This window comes from Cyprinus carpio, chromosome B15 (genome assembly GCF_018340385.1).
Source record: "Cyprinus carpio isolate SPL01 chromosome B15, ASM1834038v1, whole genome shotgun sequence".
Taxonomy (NCBI): Eukaryota; Metazoa; Chordata; class Actinopteri; order Cypriniformes; family Cyprinidae; genus Cyprinus; species Cyprinus carpio.
In genome coordinates, this window is record NC_056611.1 from 5,366,186 (window position 1) to 5,384,558 (window position 18,373).

The window sequence follows — 18,373 nt, forward strand, 5'->3', positions numbered from 1 at the left end:
ATTTATCATCAAAAATCATGTCAAATGAAATGGATTAATAAAACTTTAACAATTTAATTAATCTTAAAAAATATAAAATATAAAGTGAAATATAACAACTAATTTACAACAAAAACATTGCATTTTTATTTTTTGTCAAATAAGATGCTGCACGACAAAACCTTATGTTTGATAAAAACGTGGGACGAAAAATGCCAGTAATAGTAGTATTACTTTGAGAAGTGCATCACAGTAATATGTTTCTGTTGAAATTTCTTCACGTTTGTCGTCAAGTTTTTCAAATGGTGAAAAGCTCTCAAGTGCCTCTCTGAGAGGCTCTAGAGATGAAGTTTGTGTCCTCATTAGGGAGACACAGAAGCTGAAATCACCATGAGCTTCACGTGTGTTTGAGTTTGTGTAGACGAAACTATGCCACTCATTTAAACAGAAACTCGCAGAACATGAAGACATACAAGCGATATGATCTGACTGACTGTTGTCGTGATTATTTCTGCTGTGTGAAAGCCTTAACATCTGCTGTGGGTGAAACTCAACTTATAGCAAAACATTTATTGCATAACATTAGTAAAAGGATTTTCATTTTGATTTGACTATAGATAAACTTAAGGCGGCAGCAGTACATTATGAAAGTAGTCCAAAAAATGCAACCCGCAGCTCTAATTTTTCCTGCTACTGCATTTTCAAAAAAGCCCAATAGAGTGGTCTTACTATGGACGAGTTAGACGAGTTAAAAGACTAGTTAGCATTTTAGCACTTCTGGTTCCATCGTCCCAGAGTCCCTTGGGTTCTTTGCACTTGACCACTTGACTACCTATATGACGTATTTCCTGTATTTGGCCCAAGTGTTCAAGTGATGACCACAAGTGTGTGTTGAACTTTTCATTACCTGATGGGACAAACCTATAGTGTTGTAAAAATGCAAGTGTTTGCATAGCTTAAAGGGGTCATATGATGCTGCTAAAAAGAACATTATTTTGTGTATTTGGTGTAATGAAATGTGTTTATGCGGTTTAAGGTTCAAAAAACACATTATTTTCCACATACTGTACATTATTGTTTCTCCTCTATGCCCTTCTGAAACACGTGGTTTCTTACAAAGCTCATCGGTCTGAAAAGCGAGGTGTGCTCTGATTGGCCAGCTATCCAGTGCGTTGTGATTGGCTGAATACCTCAAGCGTGTGATGAAAATGTTACACCCCTTACTATACTGTGATGTGTGTCCCGGTCAGAACACCGGCATGACAAGACAATAACAATAAAACCCATTATAAACGAGGCATTTGTTGCATCCAGTGGGGACATATTTACTGATTATAATGACTTATACTGTCTTTTACACGTTGCGTTGCATATTGCGGCGCGTAAACATAAAATCATCAGTGGCAAATTCTTGAAATATAAAAAAACGTACTTACAGGCTGTGAGTCAGAAGCACCAGACTGTCCTTGCAAAGTTGGACTGCCCCACTTTATAGAAACAGACTTTGAGAACAGATTCATTGTAGGCTACTCTGCAGATTCAGGAAAAAATCCTCCGTAAAATGCGCTGCACACATCTTAATATTTGGGTTGTACTGTTCTGGAACAGTGTTGTAAATACAGCTTAACCACTGATTTCTAGTTGTGTCCTCTTTTGGGAGACCAAACAAAGAAGCTTCCCTTTGAATTTGCCACAATGAAACACAGCATCTCCACAACATGGCGGCGGCAGCAACAACAACAACAACAATACAGCAAGAATAAAAGTTACACCTTCTTTGCATGAACATCTGGGCGGTGTTATGCAAATCTTCCCACATCGTGATGTAGAGATGTGGGGGCGTGTTTAAATGAGGCATTTTAGGGGGGTGTGGTTGACTCTTAACTTTTATATCTCTGTGAATTTGAGACTTTAGTCTTTGCAACTTTACAGATCTTCTTTATGCACCAATAGCTTGTAACACTCCAAAGAGAAAGGAAAAATTGAAATCGCATCATATGACCCCTTTAAGCAAAACATGGTCAGGTCAAAGAGTCTGAATAATTTTTGGTCCCAATTTTTTAATCAGTTTTACTGGTAGTCCACTGTATAAAGAATTTTTGGGTATAATGTCACAGTTTACTTTATTTTGCTATACTCACTTACATAAATTAACTAGTGTCCCGCACCCACTGGTATTAATAGTTTGAAAGATTGTGATTAATCGTTTGATAATTTTTGGTTTGACTGTGGAATAATTCTTGATAAAACTACAAAGTAATTCAGTCAAGAGCAGTGACAGATGTGAAACTTGAATACTTGTTAAAGGAATATACAAGGAGAGCTCATTCGACAGTATCCGCGTCCTAATGTCGATTGTCTCCGAAAATAATGAATCGTCAACAAGCTCTGCTGAAATGATATCCCTCGGAAGTTGCATTATTATGTTTTTCTCAAGTCTGAAAGGTTATTTAGTTTCTCAAAGTATTCCATAATCTTGCTAAATAAATGTATAATCTCTGCTGCCAGTTGATGGAACAGGAAACAAGATTGTGACAGTTCTTATACAACAGGTTGAAAAAAAGTATTAAATTATATTATATTATATTATATTATATTATATTATATTATATTTGTGACAGTTCTTATACAACAGGTTGAAAAAAAGTATTAAATTATATTATATTATATTATATTATTAAGTAAGGCCTAAAGAAAAGCTATGACTACCTTATAACTATACTGTACATATTATATCTACTATGTTATTTTTAAAAAATTTTAGTCTATTAAATTATGTTTTAATTATTCTATGTATGCTGTATGTTAATTATCTTTTTTACGCTGCTGGTCCTGAGTAAGTATTTCGTTCTTATGTGGCAACATGTTCAGAGTGACAATAAAAGACCTTGAGTTCTTGAGTTGAGTTCCATGTTGATGTCTAACAGGAAAATTATGATACCACTGAGCTGAATGGCAGTGCAGTGCAACGAACACACTCTGATGAACTTGCTGAATAAAAAGACTGATAAAGTGATTTTCACTGACCATCAAAGAAACATTTTTAATTGACACCAGAGTTTAAGAGGCACAAACAACAGCCTATATATAATTTAAATGAAATAAAGCAAATAGAAAAACATTTAAATAAAATATTATATAAAATAAATAATAAATAGAATATTTAAATGTTTGAATTTTTCAAATAAACAAAATTAACAATAACATCTAAAGCACCACAAACAAGATTAATAGTAACAATAATAAGAATTACGTAACATTTCAATAGAACTATTAAAATCCAAACTTGTGTATTTGTGTGCGCGTACATGCATACATGGTCTCCTTGGAAAAAAGTAATTTGCTAAAAAAACAAAAAATTGAATTAAAGGTTGTATCAGCGATTTCAGGCCCAAAAAAGGCCCAACCATAAATGATCACATTCATCTAATCTTTCCTAACGATCCGCTAGCTGCCTGCCCATTTTTTACCCACTAGCTAGCAGTGACTCTAGGGGGCCCTCTGCTGGCCATGAGGCCCTTTGCAATGGGAAGGTCGCTTAATGGCTTGGCCGGCTCTTTCAATATTATATTATATTATAATACAGCAGTTCTTTCTGTGATGGGTGCTTTCAAAAAGCTTCGAAGCTTTGTGAATCATTTTTTGTAACGAGACTTTGGCACGTCATAATGCCGCAATATATTACTGTGGATTATTATCGGATTAGTTTAAACATTTTTAATGACACATGTGTAGGATAAAAAGCAAGACGTAATTTTCTCTTATTGGCTTCTTTCGCAAGCCCCCCATTTAACAAACAAAACAATCCCCGTACATTAATCAAATAAAATAAAATGAAATGAAAAACATATTATACATGAACTTAATATTTAATGGTATTTGATGGTTGTGCATTGGCCACACTTTCAATAAAACATTAGCAATGGGTTCGAAAAGGTGTTTTTAGGCACGTTTGCCTGAGTTTTTGTTGCATTAAACAGTTTGGCCAGCAGGCGTCACCAGCGTGAGGGGATTCGAAACAGTGAATCATTTTCAATCGATTCAAAATTACTCCATGAGATGGCGCAAGCTTTGTTAACGAGTGAGTCGCTCAGTCGATAAAGCATATCGTTAAGTTTAATGTGTGTACTTTAACGGAAACTGCTGGTGGCTCTTCAAAATTAGGTCAGTCTGGTGCACTGGACACACTGAAAAAAATATCTTGACTTTTGATTTGATTTCACATGTAATCTTGTTAGAGACCAGGGTGGCATTCATTGTGTTTTTAGCAGTGGGTGTTTCCAGTAGTAGCCTATCTGGAGCCTTTCTCTCATGCTAATGACATCTGTAACTAGATTAAAGGCACGCTGGTGCTGATTGGTACACCCAGATGTGTTTGTGAAAGTACTAAACAGACAGGTCACACTTTTTACACCAGTGAATATTTATCAGGATAGGTTTTTAAAAAGGAAACACGTGCTGGGGCATGTTGTCACACAGAATGGAAAATATGAAATACAATGTAAAGCAGAAAAAAGTCATTTTCCTCAACAGCACAATTTGTAATTAAAATGTATTTTGGGCTATTTAATGGCTTTTAAGATAAATTTAAGGAGCAAAACAAGCATAATTCAACAGTAAAATTAAAAAATATATATATAATTATTTTGCCCAATAGAAACTAGAATTAATGAACTGTAATTTTACTAAAAACAAAATTATTTCTAAAATGTATTAATTATAGCCCAATCTGACAATTAAAACGTAACAGATACCACTTTTGTTCATAGTTGAAAGATCTTGTGCTAAATAAATAAATAAATAAAAAGGGCAAAGTAGAATTTCTGATTATAAATCCTGCCAGCTTCCCAATATAAAAGTTTCATAGCTATTGTATATTTCATTTTCAACAACTACCTTTTAAGTACAAACCCGATTCCAAAAAAGTTGGGACACTGTACAAATTGTGAATAAAAACAGAATGCAATGATGTGGAAGATCATGTTTAGATAATGCTTCTTTTTTGTCCTATAGAGTTTTAGCCAGCAGCGGTGAATGGCACGGTGGATTGTGTTCACCTACAATGTTTGCTGGAAGTATTCCTGAGGCCATGTTGTGATTTCCATTACAGTAGCATTCCTTTATGTGATGCAGTGCCGTCTAAGGGCCTGAAGATTACGGGCATCCAGTATGGTTTTCCGGCCTTGACCCTTTCGCACAGAGATTGTTCCAGATTTCTCTGAATCTTTGGATGATTTTATGCACTGTAGATGATGATAACTTCAAACTCTTTGCAATTTTTTATCTGAGAAACTCCTTTCTGATATTGCTCCACTATTTTTCGCCGCAGCATTGGGGGAATTGGTGATCCTCTGCCCATCTTGACTTCTGAGAGACACTGCCACCCTGAGAGGCTCTTTTTTATACCCAATCATGTTGCCTATTGACCTAATAAGTTGCAAATTGGTCCTCCAGCTGTTGCTTATATGTACATTTAACTTTTCCGGCCTCTTATTGCTACCTGTCCCAACTTTTTTGGAATGTGTAGCTCTCATAAAAATCCAAAATGAGCCAATATTTGGCACGACATTTCAAAATGTCTCACTTTCAACATTTGATATGTTATCTATATTCTATTGTGAATAAAATATAAGTTTATGAGATTTGTAAATTATTCCATTCCTTTTTTTAATCACAATTTGTACAGTGTCCCAACTTTTTTGGAATCGGGTTTGTAAAGTAATTGAAGAATCACCCATATAGGTTATAATGTCTATAAATGATTCATTTCCAACTGTCCTACTAATCATCAGCATTCCACATGTTTACAAATGATGACAAAGAAGAAATACTGGCGCCAGGCCTCAAATCTAGCCCAGCACCTCCCACCCATTCTCCATGACCTCTAATTATGTCATGCGAAAAGAGACGTGTCCCATTGAAAACCTCGCTTAATCAAACCCCATTAATTCCGCTGGCTTCCCGTATTATCCCCATCAGCCTGTTAACTTCAGCCTGCGCCGTGTCGAGGGAGCAAAATAATAGATTACGCAATTAATTTAGTCGTTAGAGACTTAATTGTTCTTAATGAATACAGTAACTCTGTGGGGGTGTCCTGTGATTCAGAGCGTCAGGATTTTCCCTCGATAACCATACGATCACTCAGCAAAATGTGCTGGTTTAAGTCGTGTTTTAGACGATCACTCAGCAAAATTTTGTGGTTTAATTTATTTTTATATTTATAGAGTTCTTATGTATTATATTATTATATTTATTTATTTTGTGTTTTTATACAGTATATTATATAAATTATATAATATTGTATGATTTTAATAGAAGTACAATATAATATATATACACAGTTTTATCACATTAGAGTAATGATATTTTTGGCATAATAATATTGTTCAATAAAAATGTCAAACTGCAAACAGAAATTAATTGCATAACTAATAAACTTAATTTTCTTAATGCTAATTTTCTACAGTATTTTACAGTGCTTTTGAACTTTAGTTTAGAATATGATGTTGTATAAAAATAATACCCAATGCCAATATTGTGTAATCACAGCATATTATATTCATGTTTTAATATCCATAAAAATGAGACACGCAGAGGAAATGGTTTTAATCGTATTTGTCACGGATTAACCCTTGGTTTATATATCTTGCTACCAGATGTCTGACTGAAGGAATTGGTGCAATATTTTTCCAGTCAGTTCATGCAGAGACATTTTTTAAAAGATTATCTTGAGAAAAACTTTATGCATTCACAAAATTTTAAAAGTTTCAGTCCTGGATGACATGTCACTTGGACTGTGTTATTAAAACATCTAACCTACTAAAAAAAAAACCCTGTGAACCGAATGTGAGATTATAAAATGGACATTAAACACAACAGACTGACCCACATTCAAAGCATGAGAGAGGAAAAGCTGGATATTTCCCTCAGCCTGGCGAACAAAGCTTTTCGCAGTGGATGAACTGCTGCTTTCCCATGATTCCTTTGTGCCAGTCCAGCTGAACGCATGCCTACCCTCAACCCATCCGCCCGTCTGCCAAGATGTGCAGCGGTCAGTGGCTGCTCGGTCTCGGCCTGGCCACTAATCCTCGCACTGAACTCATCCTGGCCTGCGGGGGAAAAGGCTCTAATTGGGGGATTTTCTCCATCATTAACCTTGATGAGCAGCCTTCCCACCCTCCGTTCCCATCCGTGCAATCGCTAATACTTCCTACCTTCATCACTGCAAAGTTCAGCCACAGTACTAATATTTTTTTACTATGTATAGCGTGATCACAACAGCAAAACAGATGGTAAGGAGCATATTCCACAAGTCCAATGCAACCTGTTTTCACTGAAACTTATTTTAACATTAGCATTGCTACGCAAATGTTAACACATTTACCATGTGGTTCCTAGGACATGTCGAAAGCAGAAAGTTTTTGTAGCATGTTGCTACAGTGTGTGATTTTAGTTTGTTATTGGTGGTTGCCAAGGTGTTGCTACGCAGTTAAATTGTTCAATGTGGTTTTTTGCATGTTGCTTGAAATGTTGTTTTAAGTTAGTTTTGGTATAATACTGTTTTTTTGTTGTTGGTTTATTTTTAATTTTTTTTTGTAGAAATACATTGTTCTTGGTCGTTGCCAAGGTGTTGCTACGCATTATGTAAAGTTTTTGGAGTATTATGTTGCTATTTGATTGCTATGTTGTTTTAAGTTAGTTTTAAATGCATGATTATTCGCATGAGGCTGTGTGTTAGCGGAGCGCTTTTGAAGCATGTTGCTACAATTTGTGATTTTTATGTTGCTCTTGTGGTTGCCAAGGTGTTGCTATGCAGTAGTGAAAGTGTTCAGTATGGTTTTAGCATGTTGCTATGCAGTTGCTAGGGTGTTCTACGTTAGATTCAGTAGGATATTGCTATATGTTTTTTGTAGAACTACAGTATATGGTTCTGGGTTTTTCTTGGTGGTTTCCAAGGTGTTGCTATGCAGTTTAAGTGTTCTATATGGTTTTTAGATTGTTGCTATATGCTACTGTAGGTTGCTCTAAGTTAGTTTTGGTATGTTACGATGTGTTTTTTGGTAGAACTACGTTATGTGGTTTTGGATTGTTCTTGGTGGTTGCCAAGGTGTTGCTATGTATTATCTAAAGTTTTCAGTGTTCTGTTACTATGCGGTTGCTAGGTTGTTCTAAGGTAGTTTTAACACAAGATTCTTATGATGTGGCAAAGTTTTAGCGGAGAGCTTTTGTAGTATGTTGTTACAATGTGTTTTTTTACATTATTCTTGTGGTTGCCAAGGTGTTGCTATGCCGTAGTTTAAGTGCTCAGTATGGTTTAAGCATGTTGCTAGGTTTAAGTTAGTTTTAGCACATATCTATGTTGTTAGGACATTGCAATGTGGTAACAGAATGTTGTTGTTGTTTTTTGGTAGAACTACACTGTATGGTATTAGGTTGTTCTTGGTGGTTCCTAAGGTGTTGATATCAGTGTTGGAGAAAGTTACTTTTAAAAGTAACGCATTACAACATTGCATTATTCGATAAATAAGTGACCAATTGCATTCCTTAATTTCTTTTTATGGAAAGTAATGCAATATGTTACTTTTGCCTTACATTTTGTTATCTGGGCTGGGCTTGCTTATTTGTTTTTAATACAAAAACCCAAAAGATATATTTTTGGCAACTGCAAAGGTCTTTACACAACAGAAGTGAAATGAATAAGCCTCAGGTTGAAAAAAGTGCCTCTGCATTTCACTCACGATTTCTCTCAACATGGGACAGGAGAGATGTCTATAGGAAAATAAAGTAACTTGCGTTATGTATTTGAAAAGTAACTAAAATATTTAGTTTAATGCATTACTTTACTAGTTACTTGGGAAAGTAATCTGATTACATAACTTGTGTTACTTGTAATGCTTTACCCCCAACACTCATTGCTATGGATTAGCAAATGTGTTTGGAGTGATTTATATCAAGTTGCTAAGCAGTTGCTATGGGGTGGTGGGTGGTTGCTTACCATCTTCTCCTTGGCTTCTGTCCCTGTTTAAAGGAATAGTTCACACAAAAATGAACATTTTGGTATCATTTACTCACCCTCACTTCATTCTTAAAACCTGTTAATGTTTTTTTCTTATGTTGAAAACAGAAGATATTTTGAAGAATTTTGAAGAACCAAACAGTTGTTGGTCTCCATTGACTTTCATAGTAGGGAGCAAAATACTATGAAAGTCAATGGGCACCATCAACTGTTTGATTACCAACATTCTTCAAAATATCTTTTCTTATGTTCAACATAAGAAAAAAACTCATACAGCTTTGGAATGACATGAGGGTGAGTAAATGATGACAATTTTTTTTATTTTTGGGTGACCTATCCCTTTAAGGTCTGTGGAATTTTTGTCTGTTTATTTCACTCCCTAAATGTAAAATCTGGACTAAAGCAAGTCTACACCTTCTGTGGTAATCATCATACGAAACTGTACAACACAAAAGAGCCTACATTTACACCCCTTTGCTCTTTTCCCAGCACATGTTTTTTTGGGGCCCCAGATGGCCCCCATAGTGTCCCATCTGTCCAAGAGCATTGCTCACACATCATGAATACAGCCGAGCACCAGGCACTCTGAACATGTGCCTGAACAGCAGCGTCAGGAGGCAATTAGGGAACAGCGGACCCTGGGGCCAATGCCCCCTCCAGGGCCAGGCTGATTGACTGGAACCTCATCTTCCTAACAGGCTGGCTCGGTGCCACAGGTCAGGAGAAACAGAGACAGGAGGGGCTGTGAAAAAGACAATTTTTCCTATAGTTCAACCAGAGACATAGACATCCAAACAACAAGCTGACAGCAAATCTCTGAGAAACTATATTTGTTTATTCTTAAGAATGTTTGTGGGCATTCATTGCTCTGCTTGATTCAAATGTAATCGTGAAAACATCTAGAACACATTACAAACATAGGGACCACATTCATATTCTTGGACAAAAAAAACATAACATCATACTCTCAAATTAATTACCCATGATTGTCATATTGCTGTCTAGCTTTGGCTTTTCAATTGTTCAAACTGTGCAAGTCATCTAACGTCATAGATTCGGTTTGTAAACTAATGTTTGGCACAAAGGACCCCAGAACTGTGGAAACCAAAATTAAACAAAAAACAATTTACTTATACAGTTGAATCAACTGTATATATTCATAAGATCTACAAACTCTTCATCCTTGACATCCTTAAACAGCTAAAACATTATTAGTAAGCATAGTTTGTTCAAATGAATAATTCAAATCATCCTGAAAGTTTAATACCTTTCCTGACAGGAGTCAATATCTAGTGGTCCAGAACTTCATTAGTCAAACACAACTACACATGATTTATTGCTACAAAAACTCTGGCAACATGAACTGAGTGAGTTTCCTTTCAAAAATAAGCAGCGAATCCCATTTGCGTGTTTGTGGGACATGTCATTGTTCCTATGAAGCCAGGTTTGTTTCGAAGGTTAATTGTTCTCTGAGTCATCATAAAATCACACTTAAAGCACAATGATGGTGTTTTATCTAAAAAAAAACCTTCTGAATTTGATTGGTGTCTTATAGTGAGTCTTTCCCTCTAAAGAAGCTGAAACAAAAAGATCAGACTTGGATTCACTGGCCCAAACAAAGGGGGAGTCACGATGCGGTGATGGCAGATAGATTCCCCTTCTGCTCTTCTGCACGTACAGGAGACTGATCTGCCAATAAGCATTTGCCTCTAATGAACACTGAGGCATACAAACCTCTCCCCCAAAGCCAATCATTTCTGCCCCTTGTCCTTGCCACTGTGATCAAAACGAGGGGTTTTGATGAAATCAGCTGCCTGTGTAAGAGGTCCTTTCTAACCACTGACCACATTTGTCTTCTGTTTAAACCCAAAACATCTGGACCAGTCCTTCAGGAGGAAGTGTGAATTTGCAGACAGAGGTCATGTGATGCAAAACACGCCCTCATATTCACATTTCAGTAACTCTGGTTTTAGAATCCACGCCAAAACCAATTAAACCTGTTAGGACAGTGAAAGACATAAAACACACCAATGTGTGCCTTAAAAATACATATATGGAACATGCTAAACAATTTTTTTTTCTTCATCCAGACTCAGTGGTTGTTATATTCAGTTGCAAAAAAAATAAATAAATGGCAACTCGCCTACATTTTGCTGCCCCAACATTTTCTGACCTGGAGAATAGACAAGAAACATGGTTCTTGAGTAGCCTTAAGTATCAATTAGTAACTAAAAAAATATGAAGGCCTGCAGTCAAGGAGAGATGTCTTAGCACATGGGTTGCCAGGTTTTGTCCATGGACTGGATGTGCTCCTTAGCTTTCATCCTCAGAGCAGCAATGCTAGAACTGCGCTGATCTACATCCTCCAGAGGGTATTTGTCAGTGAAGGGAGGAGGGCCATTGGTATGGATGGGTGGCGGCATGGGCTGCATGCTTTGGGCCATGGTTTGGGATGGACTGAGGAAACCGTGACTGGCATAGCCCGCTTGCAGTCCTTGCGTAGGACCCATGAACCCTGGGATGCTGTGCACTGGAGTGGCACTAGATAGAGGGGAGGGCAGCCAAGGGTCAAGGGGCAGCGTGTTGTTCATGGGCCCCACGGTGGGGTGCATTGGCGGCCGGTTGAAGGAGAGCATGGGGGAGTCATGGAGCTTCATAGTGCTGGCGTCTATTTTCTCCTGTCGCCTCCATTTAGCTCTGCGATTCTGGAACCAAACCTAGGCAAACACATACATCTCAAATAATCAATCTGTGATGGCAATCCTATGCTTTTAAGATAGTGTTTTCTGTGCAGTAAGACTATTTGTTTCCCGAACTTACTGGGAAATGACCAAAGTTGGATGTGTCATGGATCGTGTGTAGAAACCCTACTGAAAAGACCAGCTGAGGCTGGCATGAATGCTGGTTAGTGCTGCTTGTTTTTTTTGCTGAAGCTGCTTGAACAAGGTGGTCTTGCAAAATAAGCTGGTTCTTTTATAAAGTGGTCAACTAATGTGGACTTGCTGGTTAAGAAGTTTAAGCAAGCTGGTTTCAGCAAGTCTGTGGTTGAGCAACCAGGTGAGGAGAAACCAGAACTTCAGCATCTCACGGTAGGAACCAGCATACCAGATCCAAAGCGTACGTACACTGGAGACTGGTTTTATCAACACCGTATGCTGTGCTCTGAAAACTGATATTTTTAATTTCACAAAGAGATTGAAACACACCTGCACGCGAACTTCAGGGAGGTTGACTTTCATGGCCAGCTCTTCTCGGCTGTAAACGTCAGGGTAGTGGGACTTCTCAAAGGCTCGCTCAAGCTCATGGAGCTGGTAGGTAGTGAAGGTGGTGCGGTTGCGGCGGTGCTTTTTCTTAGGTTGCTCCCCATCGGCCAGGTCCGGAGACTTGCTGTCACTCTCGATGGACTTCCGCAGGTCGCTCAAGTCCCCGTTGCACTTGTTGGAGAATATGTCAGCGTCTAAAGCCACAGGTGACAAAAGAACAAAAGACATGACTTGAGAGTCCACTTTAGACAGACCTTTACATGATGTTTTTACATGATGCATTATGAATATATTGCAAGATTGCAATCCCACTGGAACAAACTGGGATTAAGAGCCATATCCAAGGGCACAAAGTTCTTTTGGGACTGAACAAGCAATGTTGCTATTACCAATACTGATTCTTGACCAAAAACACCACACAACCTACTACTGCAGTAAAATTAAGTAGTGACAAGATGACTAATATGATCTCTGTTATTTACAGATGGTGACTACATGTAAATTCATTACTGATATGGCATTTCCAAAATTGAGATTCTAATCCCATAATACTCCTGACCAAAACTCTTGTAATACACAGGCTTGGACTAGAGCAGTTTTATTGTCACTGATGGTAGGCATGGCTTTCACTGAGGGTTTCCCATCCCGTAATCCAAGCAGAAACAGATGTAGTCTGTTAATTCCCCTGATGGTTTACCTGTAGACCAGACCATAATCTACCTAAGGGCTTCATTTGATTCTACCCCATGTCCTCAACATAAGGTTATGTTTCTAGGAAAAGCTTTACCTTGATGACCTGGAGAGACCCATTGCCAGTTGGAAAGCTAATTCAGTTAATTCCAGTAAAATACTGATCATCAGGGCGAGTGGATTTGTGTACTGCACTCATAAGATGTAGCTGACATATTCCTCAAGTTAGTGCTGTTCAACTGTAAACGAGCTCAGAACACATGCTGACTAAACAAGTGAACATTAACAATAGCTGCAAAGTTGTTATGTACATGCAAGCCAAATAGCTGTTAACATTAAATTGGCGATAGTTTCATGAAGCTAGCAAGTCACAGATACAGCACCAAAATGAAATCTACAGAAATTTTCAGATTTAAAAAAAAAAGATTTAAAAATGTAATATGTGTTATGCATAGATAATAGCAATACACTTTTATCTGTTAGCTTTTTTCATTAGTAATGAAATGCTGAAGGTTCTATTTGTAACTCAGATGCTGCAGGTTCAATCCCAGATAAGATCAACCAATGAACTGGACTTGAAGTGAACCCTTATCATTACTGTGTCCTTGAGGACACTTAACTGCAGATTTAAGCTTCCTGGGGTGACTGTCCTTGCAATCAGCACATGGTTAAGTTCACGCTTTGGGAAAAGTGTATGCTAATGAACACAGACTTTCTGACTACCTGAATACACTTATTCGTAGTGGTGAAAAAATGCATAATCTCAATGTAGGCTAGCTAGAATGGATAAAACTCCTTAAAACAGTAATTACATGAAAACAAAGTATGAAAACAACTCCAGAACAAGGTTTAATTATCAGGCTGGAACAAGCGTTCTAGATTAGCGGAGCTAGCATCATTAACAGGCAATAGACTGAACTCACACAATGGTAGGGGGTCAATCCTGGTTCAAGGATCAGCACACCGCCTGTCAGATTCAAGACAGCCCAATAAAAATGCTCAGACTTGCTGGCAACTCGCGTCAAATGAGGACAATCGATCTCAAAGGCTCAAACCGTTCAAAAGGATCTTGTCCCTTTTGAGTCAGGCAAGTCAACTCTGGGTCATGCGCAAGATTCTCTCATCACAGGACTAAGAAGCATGATGGATTATGAGCCCAATGGAAAAAAAAAATTGGCGCAGAATAGAAAAATGATTATGTCGGCATGCACAGTTGTGCAATCTTGTTTAAGATAGGAGAAGATTATAGGAATTCCACAAGGGGATGAGAACAAGGGATGAGCCCCATTGCCAAATTATTTTCAGGTTTGAAAGGACCTTGTTTCATATTCAGGCCTGATTGAGCCTGGCATATTACCACTGCCAAAAAACACACCATAAAAACAAGATCTCTTCATAATCGCAAGAGTTTTTCAAGTTTTAATGCCCAACAAATGCATGTCTCGTCAACCAAAGTCTGAGGTGTCAACCATTTCTCAAGATTTTTCCAAGACCAAATTATCTTAGCTATTATCTTAAAGCATGTCTAGCAATCTTCTAATTAGGAATTTTAGATGAAACATCTGAGGCAACTTTGAAGTATACAGCACTATGAAAGAACAACTAAGCAAAACAATCATTCTCTAGGAGCATCCATCTTTCTTCAATCCGTAGTGTTAATGGAAACTACGGATGGCATGTTAACAGAATGCATCTAGGTAACTGTGCCGTTGGTTTTGTAAGTTACATAAAAGAAGCGTCAGACTTTCCTTTAGGTCTCTTAAGGTGACGCTTGATGCTAATGCCCTGATGAGCTGCCACTAGCCATGTTTCCATCCAAAGATGCGAATTTAACTAATGCGCAAAACTGGAATATCGTATAAAACATTTGCGAATAAAGCACCCTTTCCATCCAACGAGTCAAAGAGAACAAAATCGTCACTTCCTGATAAACTGGCACTAAATTTCTCTAAGAAGAGAAGCCACTGAATATTTTGTATGTAATAAATTACTTTCACTTCAGAGAGAGCAGACGTAACACAATAAATGCAGTCATTGCTTTTAGAGGTGCATGCCTGCTGTTTGGGAACAGACTGAAACAGCATATAGATGCCTGTGAGCGAGATTGGTCCGCTGGTTAGTTAAGTTATCCCGTCTCATAGCGCAAAGTCACATGAATTTTTCAATGCGCATGGTGGAATTTATTTGGTAACTGTGTTTCCATCATAGTTTATGCACATTTTTTCTTATCTGTTAAAAAGTTTATCCTACTCAGTTGTGCGCATAATTTTTTATGTGCATTTTTAGAATTTATGCGCATCTTGTCATTTCTATTCAGCGTTTTTTTAATGCGATAATCCAAAATGCGCATAAAAATAGGTGAATAGAAACATAACTACTGTCACCTTAAAATCAAAAGGAGGGCTCAGAATAAGAAGTTTTTAACAGTGTGTCTAAATGCACTAACCATCACAGGAGGCTAGTTAGGGAGTAATTGCAAGAAACACTTGATATTTGACCTATGAAGAACTTACCGTGAAATGCAGGTTGCTCCGAGCCGTCCCTGAGGGCTGGCAGGTGCCCGAAGGGTTGTACCCGCTGGTCCTGCTTCCCTGGATCTCCAAGACTTTCACCTCCAACTTTGTGTGTTACCACATTGCCACCAGGGTTGAGCAAAGGATCCTGGTCCTTGTTGAAGCCCAGGATGACATCTATGCTGTGGACACGGGTGCCCACCGCCGCGCCCCCTGCTTTGACCATCTCGTGGAAGTTACTGGGGGAAAGACAGCTGTCATCCACCATGTTCATGGTGTCCAGTGACAAATGCATTCGAATGCTGGGATGAGGCAGTCCAACTAATGAAACCACTTGATCTTGATCTGATGGAGGAATCCAAAACGGACTGGTTTTACCTAGTTGGAGGTATCAAAAACAAACTAAAATCAACAAGTGCACTAAATAATGCATTAGAAGCCAATTTCTTCATTAATATTTCTTTATAAGTGGCTTAATGAGTTCTAATTTCTTTGACTATTTATAGAATAACCAAACTATTCTCCAGGTATTAATGGTTTGGCTAAGCAAGTTCAAATAAGCTCTTCTATTTTTTTTCCAAATTTATTTTTACAATAATAAAAATAAATAATAATACATAAAATGGTTATAAATGTATACGGAATTAATAAATATCCAAGCATATCTATAGTCTTTTTTAATACAATAAATGGTTGACACACCCAAAAGTCTAAAATCAACAGGTGTGCAAAATAATGCATTTCAGACCAATTTCTTCATTAACATTATGTTAAAAGTGTCTTAATGAGGTCTCCTGTGTATAAATATTCATAGAAAAATAGGCTAAACAAGTTTAAATAAACTCTTGCTTTAATTTTGTTCTACTTTACCTTTTAGAGATAATGTAAAAAAGTTTACAGACTAATCTATTCGTGATGAATAAATATCACACCACAAAACAACACACAATATAATATATGCATTCACAGAAAATCAGATGATCTAGGCATATGACAAAGACATTTATATGAACATTAACATAACATTCATATTTGTAATTACTGATAATCTGACAACAGCAAGATTAACATTTTTCTTCTATAAATCCAAATACATAACCAGATTCAAATAATTATCTAAACCTCCAAAATTGAGCTTGATGTTAAATTGTTAAATAATAAAATATGTATTATAAAATTATATATGTAAATTTATAGAAATGTATTATATACATATTTTATTTATTAAAAGTATATATTTACTACAGCTACATGAACATGTATATAATAGTCATTTTAATATTATAGCAGATCTATATATTTTAATATGTAATATATGTGTATCATGTATATTATCAGATGTCAGATAATTCAAATAAAAATATCTTAAAATATATATTTTTTTCTGTGAATGTGTTTCTGAAGAAAGTTCCCTACGGACAGAGTGACCGGAGTATGGGACGTACCTCTGACACGAGATGCTCCGTGCGCTTTCTGTATCCAGACTGACCCGCATCCACCTGTTTCTCCCTGCAGAGGGTCACATGCGGGTGATGAGCACGCCTCCGTCTGCTACTGTATGCCCCGACCGACCTCGACCGCTCTCACTTTAAACATAAATACATACACAAATGCACAGAAGTTCTCCAGTGGATTCTGCTGGACAGAGAGCTGGTGTGTAAGTGTGTGTGTGTGTCTCTTCAGAAGGGAAATAATAGCAGAGGATTACAGGAGCTCATTCATTGGGACTCTTCCCCCTTAAGAATGATTGACAGACGGTTTCTGCTCAAGTAATTGCTCTAAATCGAGCTTGAATTCACCCCACAGGAGGGGGGCGACACTAATGAAGCTGTTTCTCCTTCCTCTTAGAAAATTCAATTGTTTTAGAGACAAAAGGATGAACTGAAAGTTTTCACTGATGCTTGTACTATTAAAACTAAAAGATCTTTCACCCGAAAGCTGTTACTGGCATATATATGTAAAAATATGCCTACTGGTAGAACATTGTTAGCCTTAAAAAATATAGATCCATTACTAGACCAAATATTAAATCATATATAAAAAATAAAAAAAAGAAATGCTAAAATATATCCATTAAATAAATTATAAATATCATTTTATGTATTATTATTATTACACACAATTTTCATATACATATATTACATAAAATGTATGTCATTTAAATATTTATCTATTTTAACATGTGGAGCATGTCTTTGCGTGAACTGCACGCGTCACAGAAGGTATTACAGTAAATACTCAATACTGTCACCTGCAGAATAATTAGCCGAGTAATTAAAGCAAACGACATGAGCACAGACTCATTTAACAACTCATTAAAGAGTTAACCTAGTCAAACTCATGAGTGATCATTGCTTAAGAGATATGACCTCAGAACAAGATTAACTTGTTCACGTTCAAATGAATCCATGTAAAGGATCCTACTGCTTCCACCAATATGACTGTATTTGCTCATTTCTTCTGTATTTGTGTAAAATATAGTATAAACTGCAATTTTTTATTAAACATACAACAGAAGAAACATTAATTTTCAGGCTTGAATAGACACTTATTGTCTTGTCTTGGTATGATGGAATCATTGGGAGAAGTCTAAAAACTTGGATGGGCTAAATGGAGCTTGATCAGCAACACCTCCAACGAGGCTTAAGACACTGAAGACTTTCCTCTGACCTCAATGAGTCTTAAGATACTTTGAAGAAGCTCACTTACTGTATTTGTTTTGGGTCAGTGTTAGTTTACAGATGTGAGACGAAAAATGAAGAGAAAAGAAATGGTCTGAAATGTATTCCAAAAACCTCTTAAATATCATTGAAATACAATACCTTGGCTCCGCCAAATGTTTCAGCCAGTGCAAGTGGCTAAAACCAGCCAACACGAAAGACCTCCAGGAAAGATTGACTTTAACCGTATGC

The 18,373-nt window shown here is 37.1% G+C and overlaps 1 protein-coding gene across 1 annotated transcript; it reads right to left on the reverse strand.

Annotated features, from left to right (window-relative positions):
• Positions 1-10,049: 10,049 nt before the first annotated feature.
• On the reverse strand, positions 10,050-17,191 carry LOC109054648 (retinal homeobox protein Rx1). Its single transcript, XM_042738988.1, has 4 exons — positions 16,907-17,191; positions 15,462-15,839; positions 12,202-12,452; positions 10,050-11,712 (listed from the first exon to the last, which is right to left on the reverse strand). Exons 2-4 carry the CDS (start codon positions 15,754-15,756, stop codon positions 11,263-11,265), a joined length of 996 nt encoding a protein of 331 aa, XP_042594922.1. The 5' UTR covers positions 15,757-15,839; positions 16,907-17,191; the 3' UTR covers positions 10,050-11,262.
• Positions 17,192-18,373: the final 1,182 nt, after the last annotated feature.

Coding starts and splice junctions, on each gene's coding strand:
- LOC109054648 (XM_042738988.1), bottom strand. CDS start 15,756: ATGCATTTGTCACTGGACACCATGAACATGGTGGATGACAGCTGTCTT. Junction 12,453..15,461: donor GGAGCAACCTGCATTTCACG/GTAAGTTCTTCA, acceptor CTGTGGCTTTAG/ACGCTGACATATTCTCCAAC. Junction 11,713..12,201: donor TCCCTGAAGTTCGCGTGCAG/GTGTGTTTCAAT, acceptor GTGTTTGCCTAG/GTTTGGTTCCAGAATCGCAG.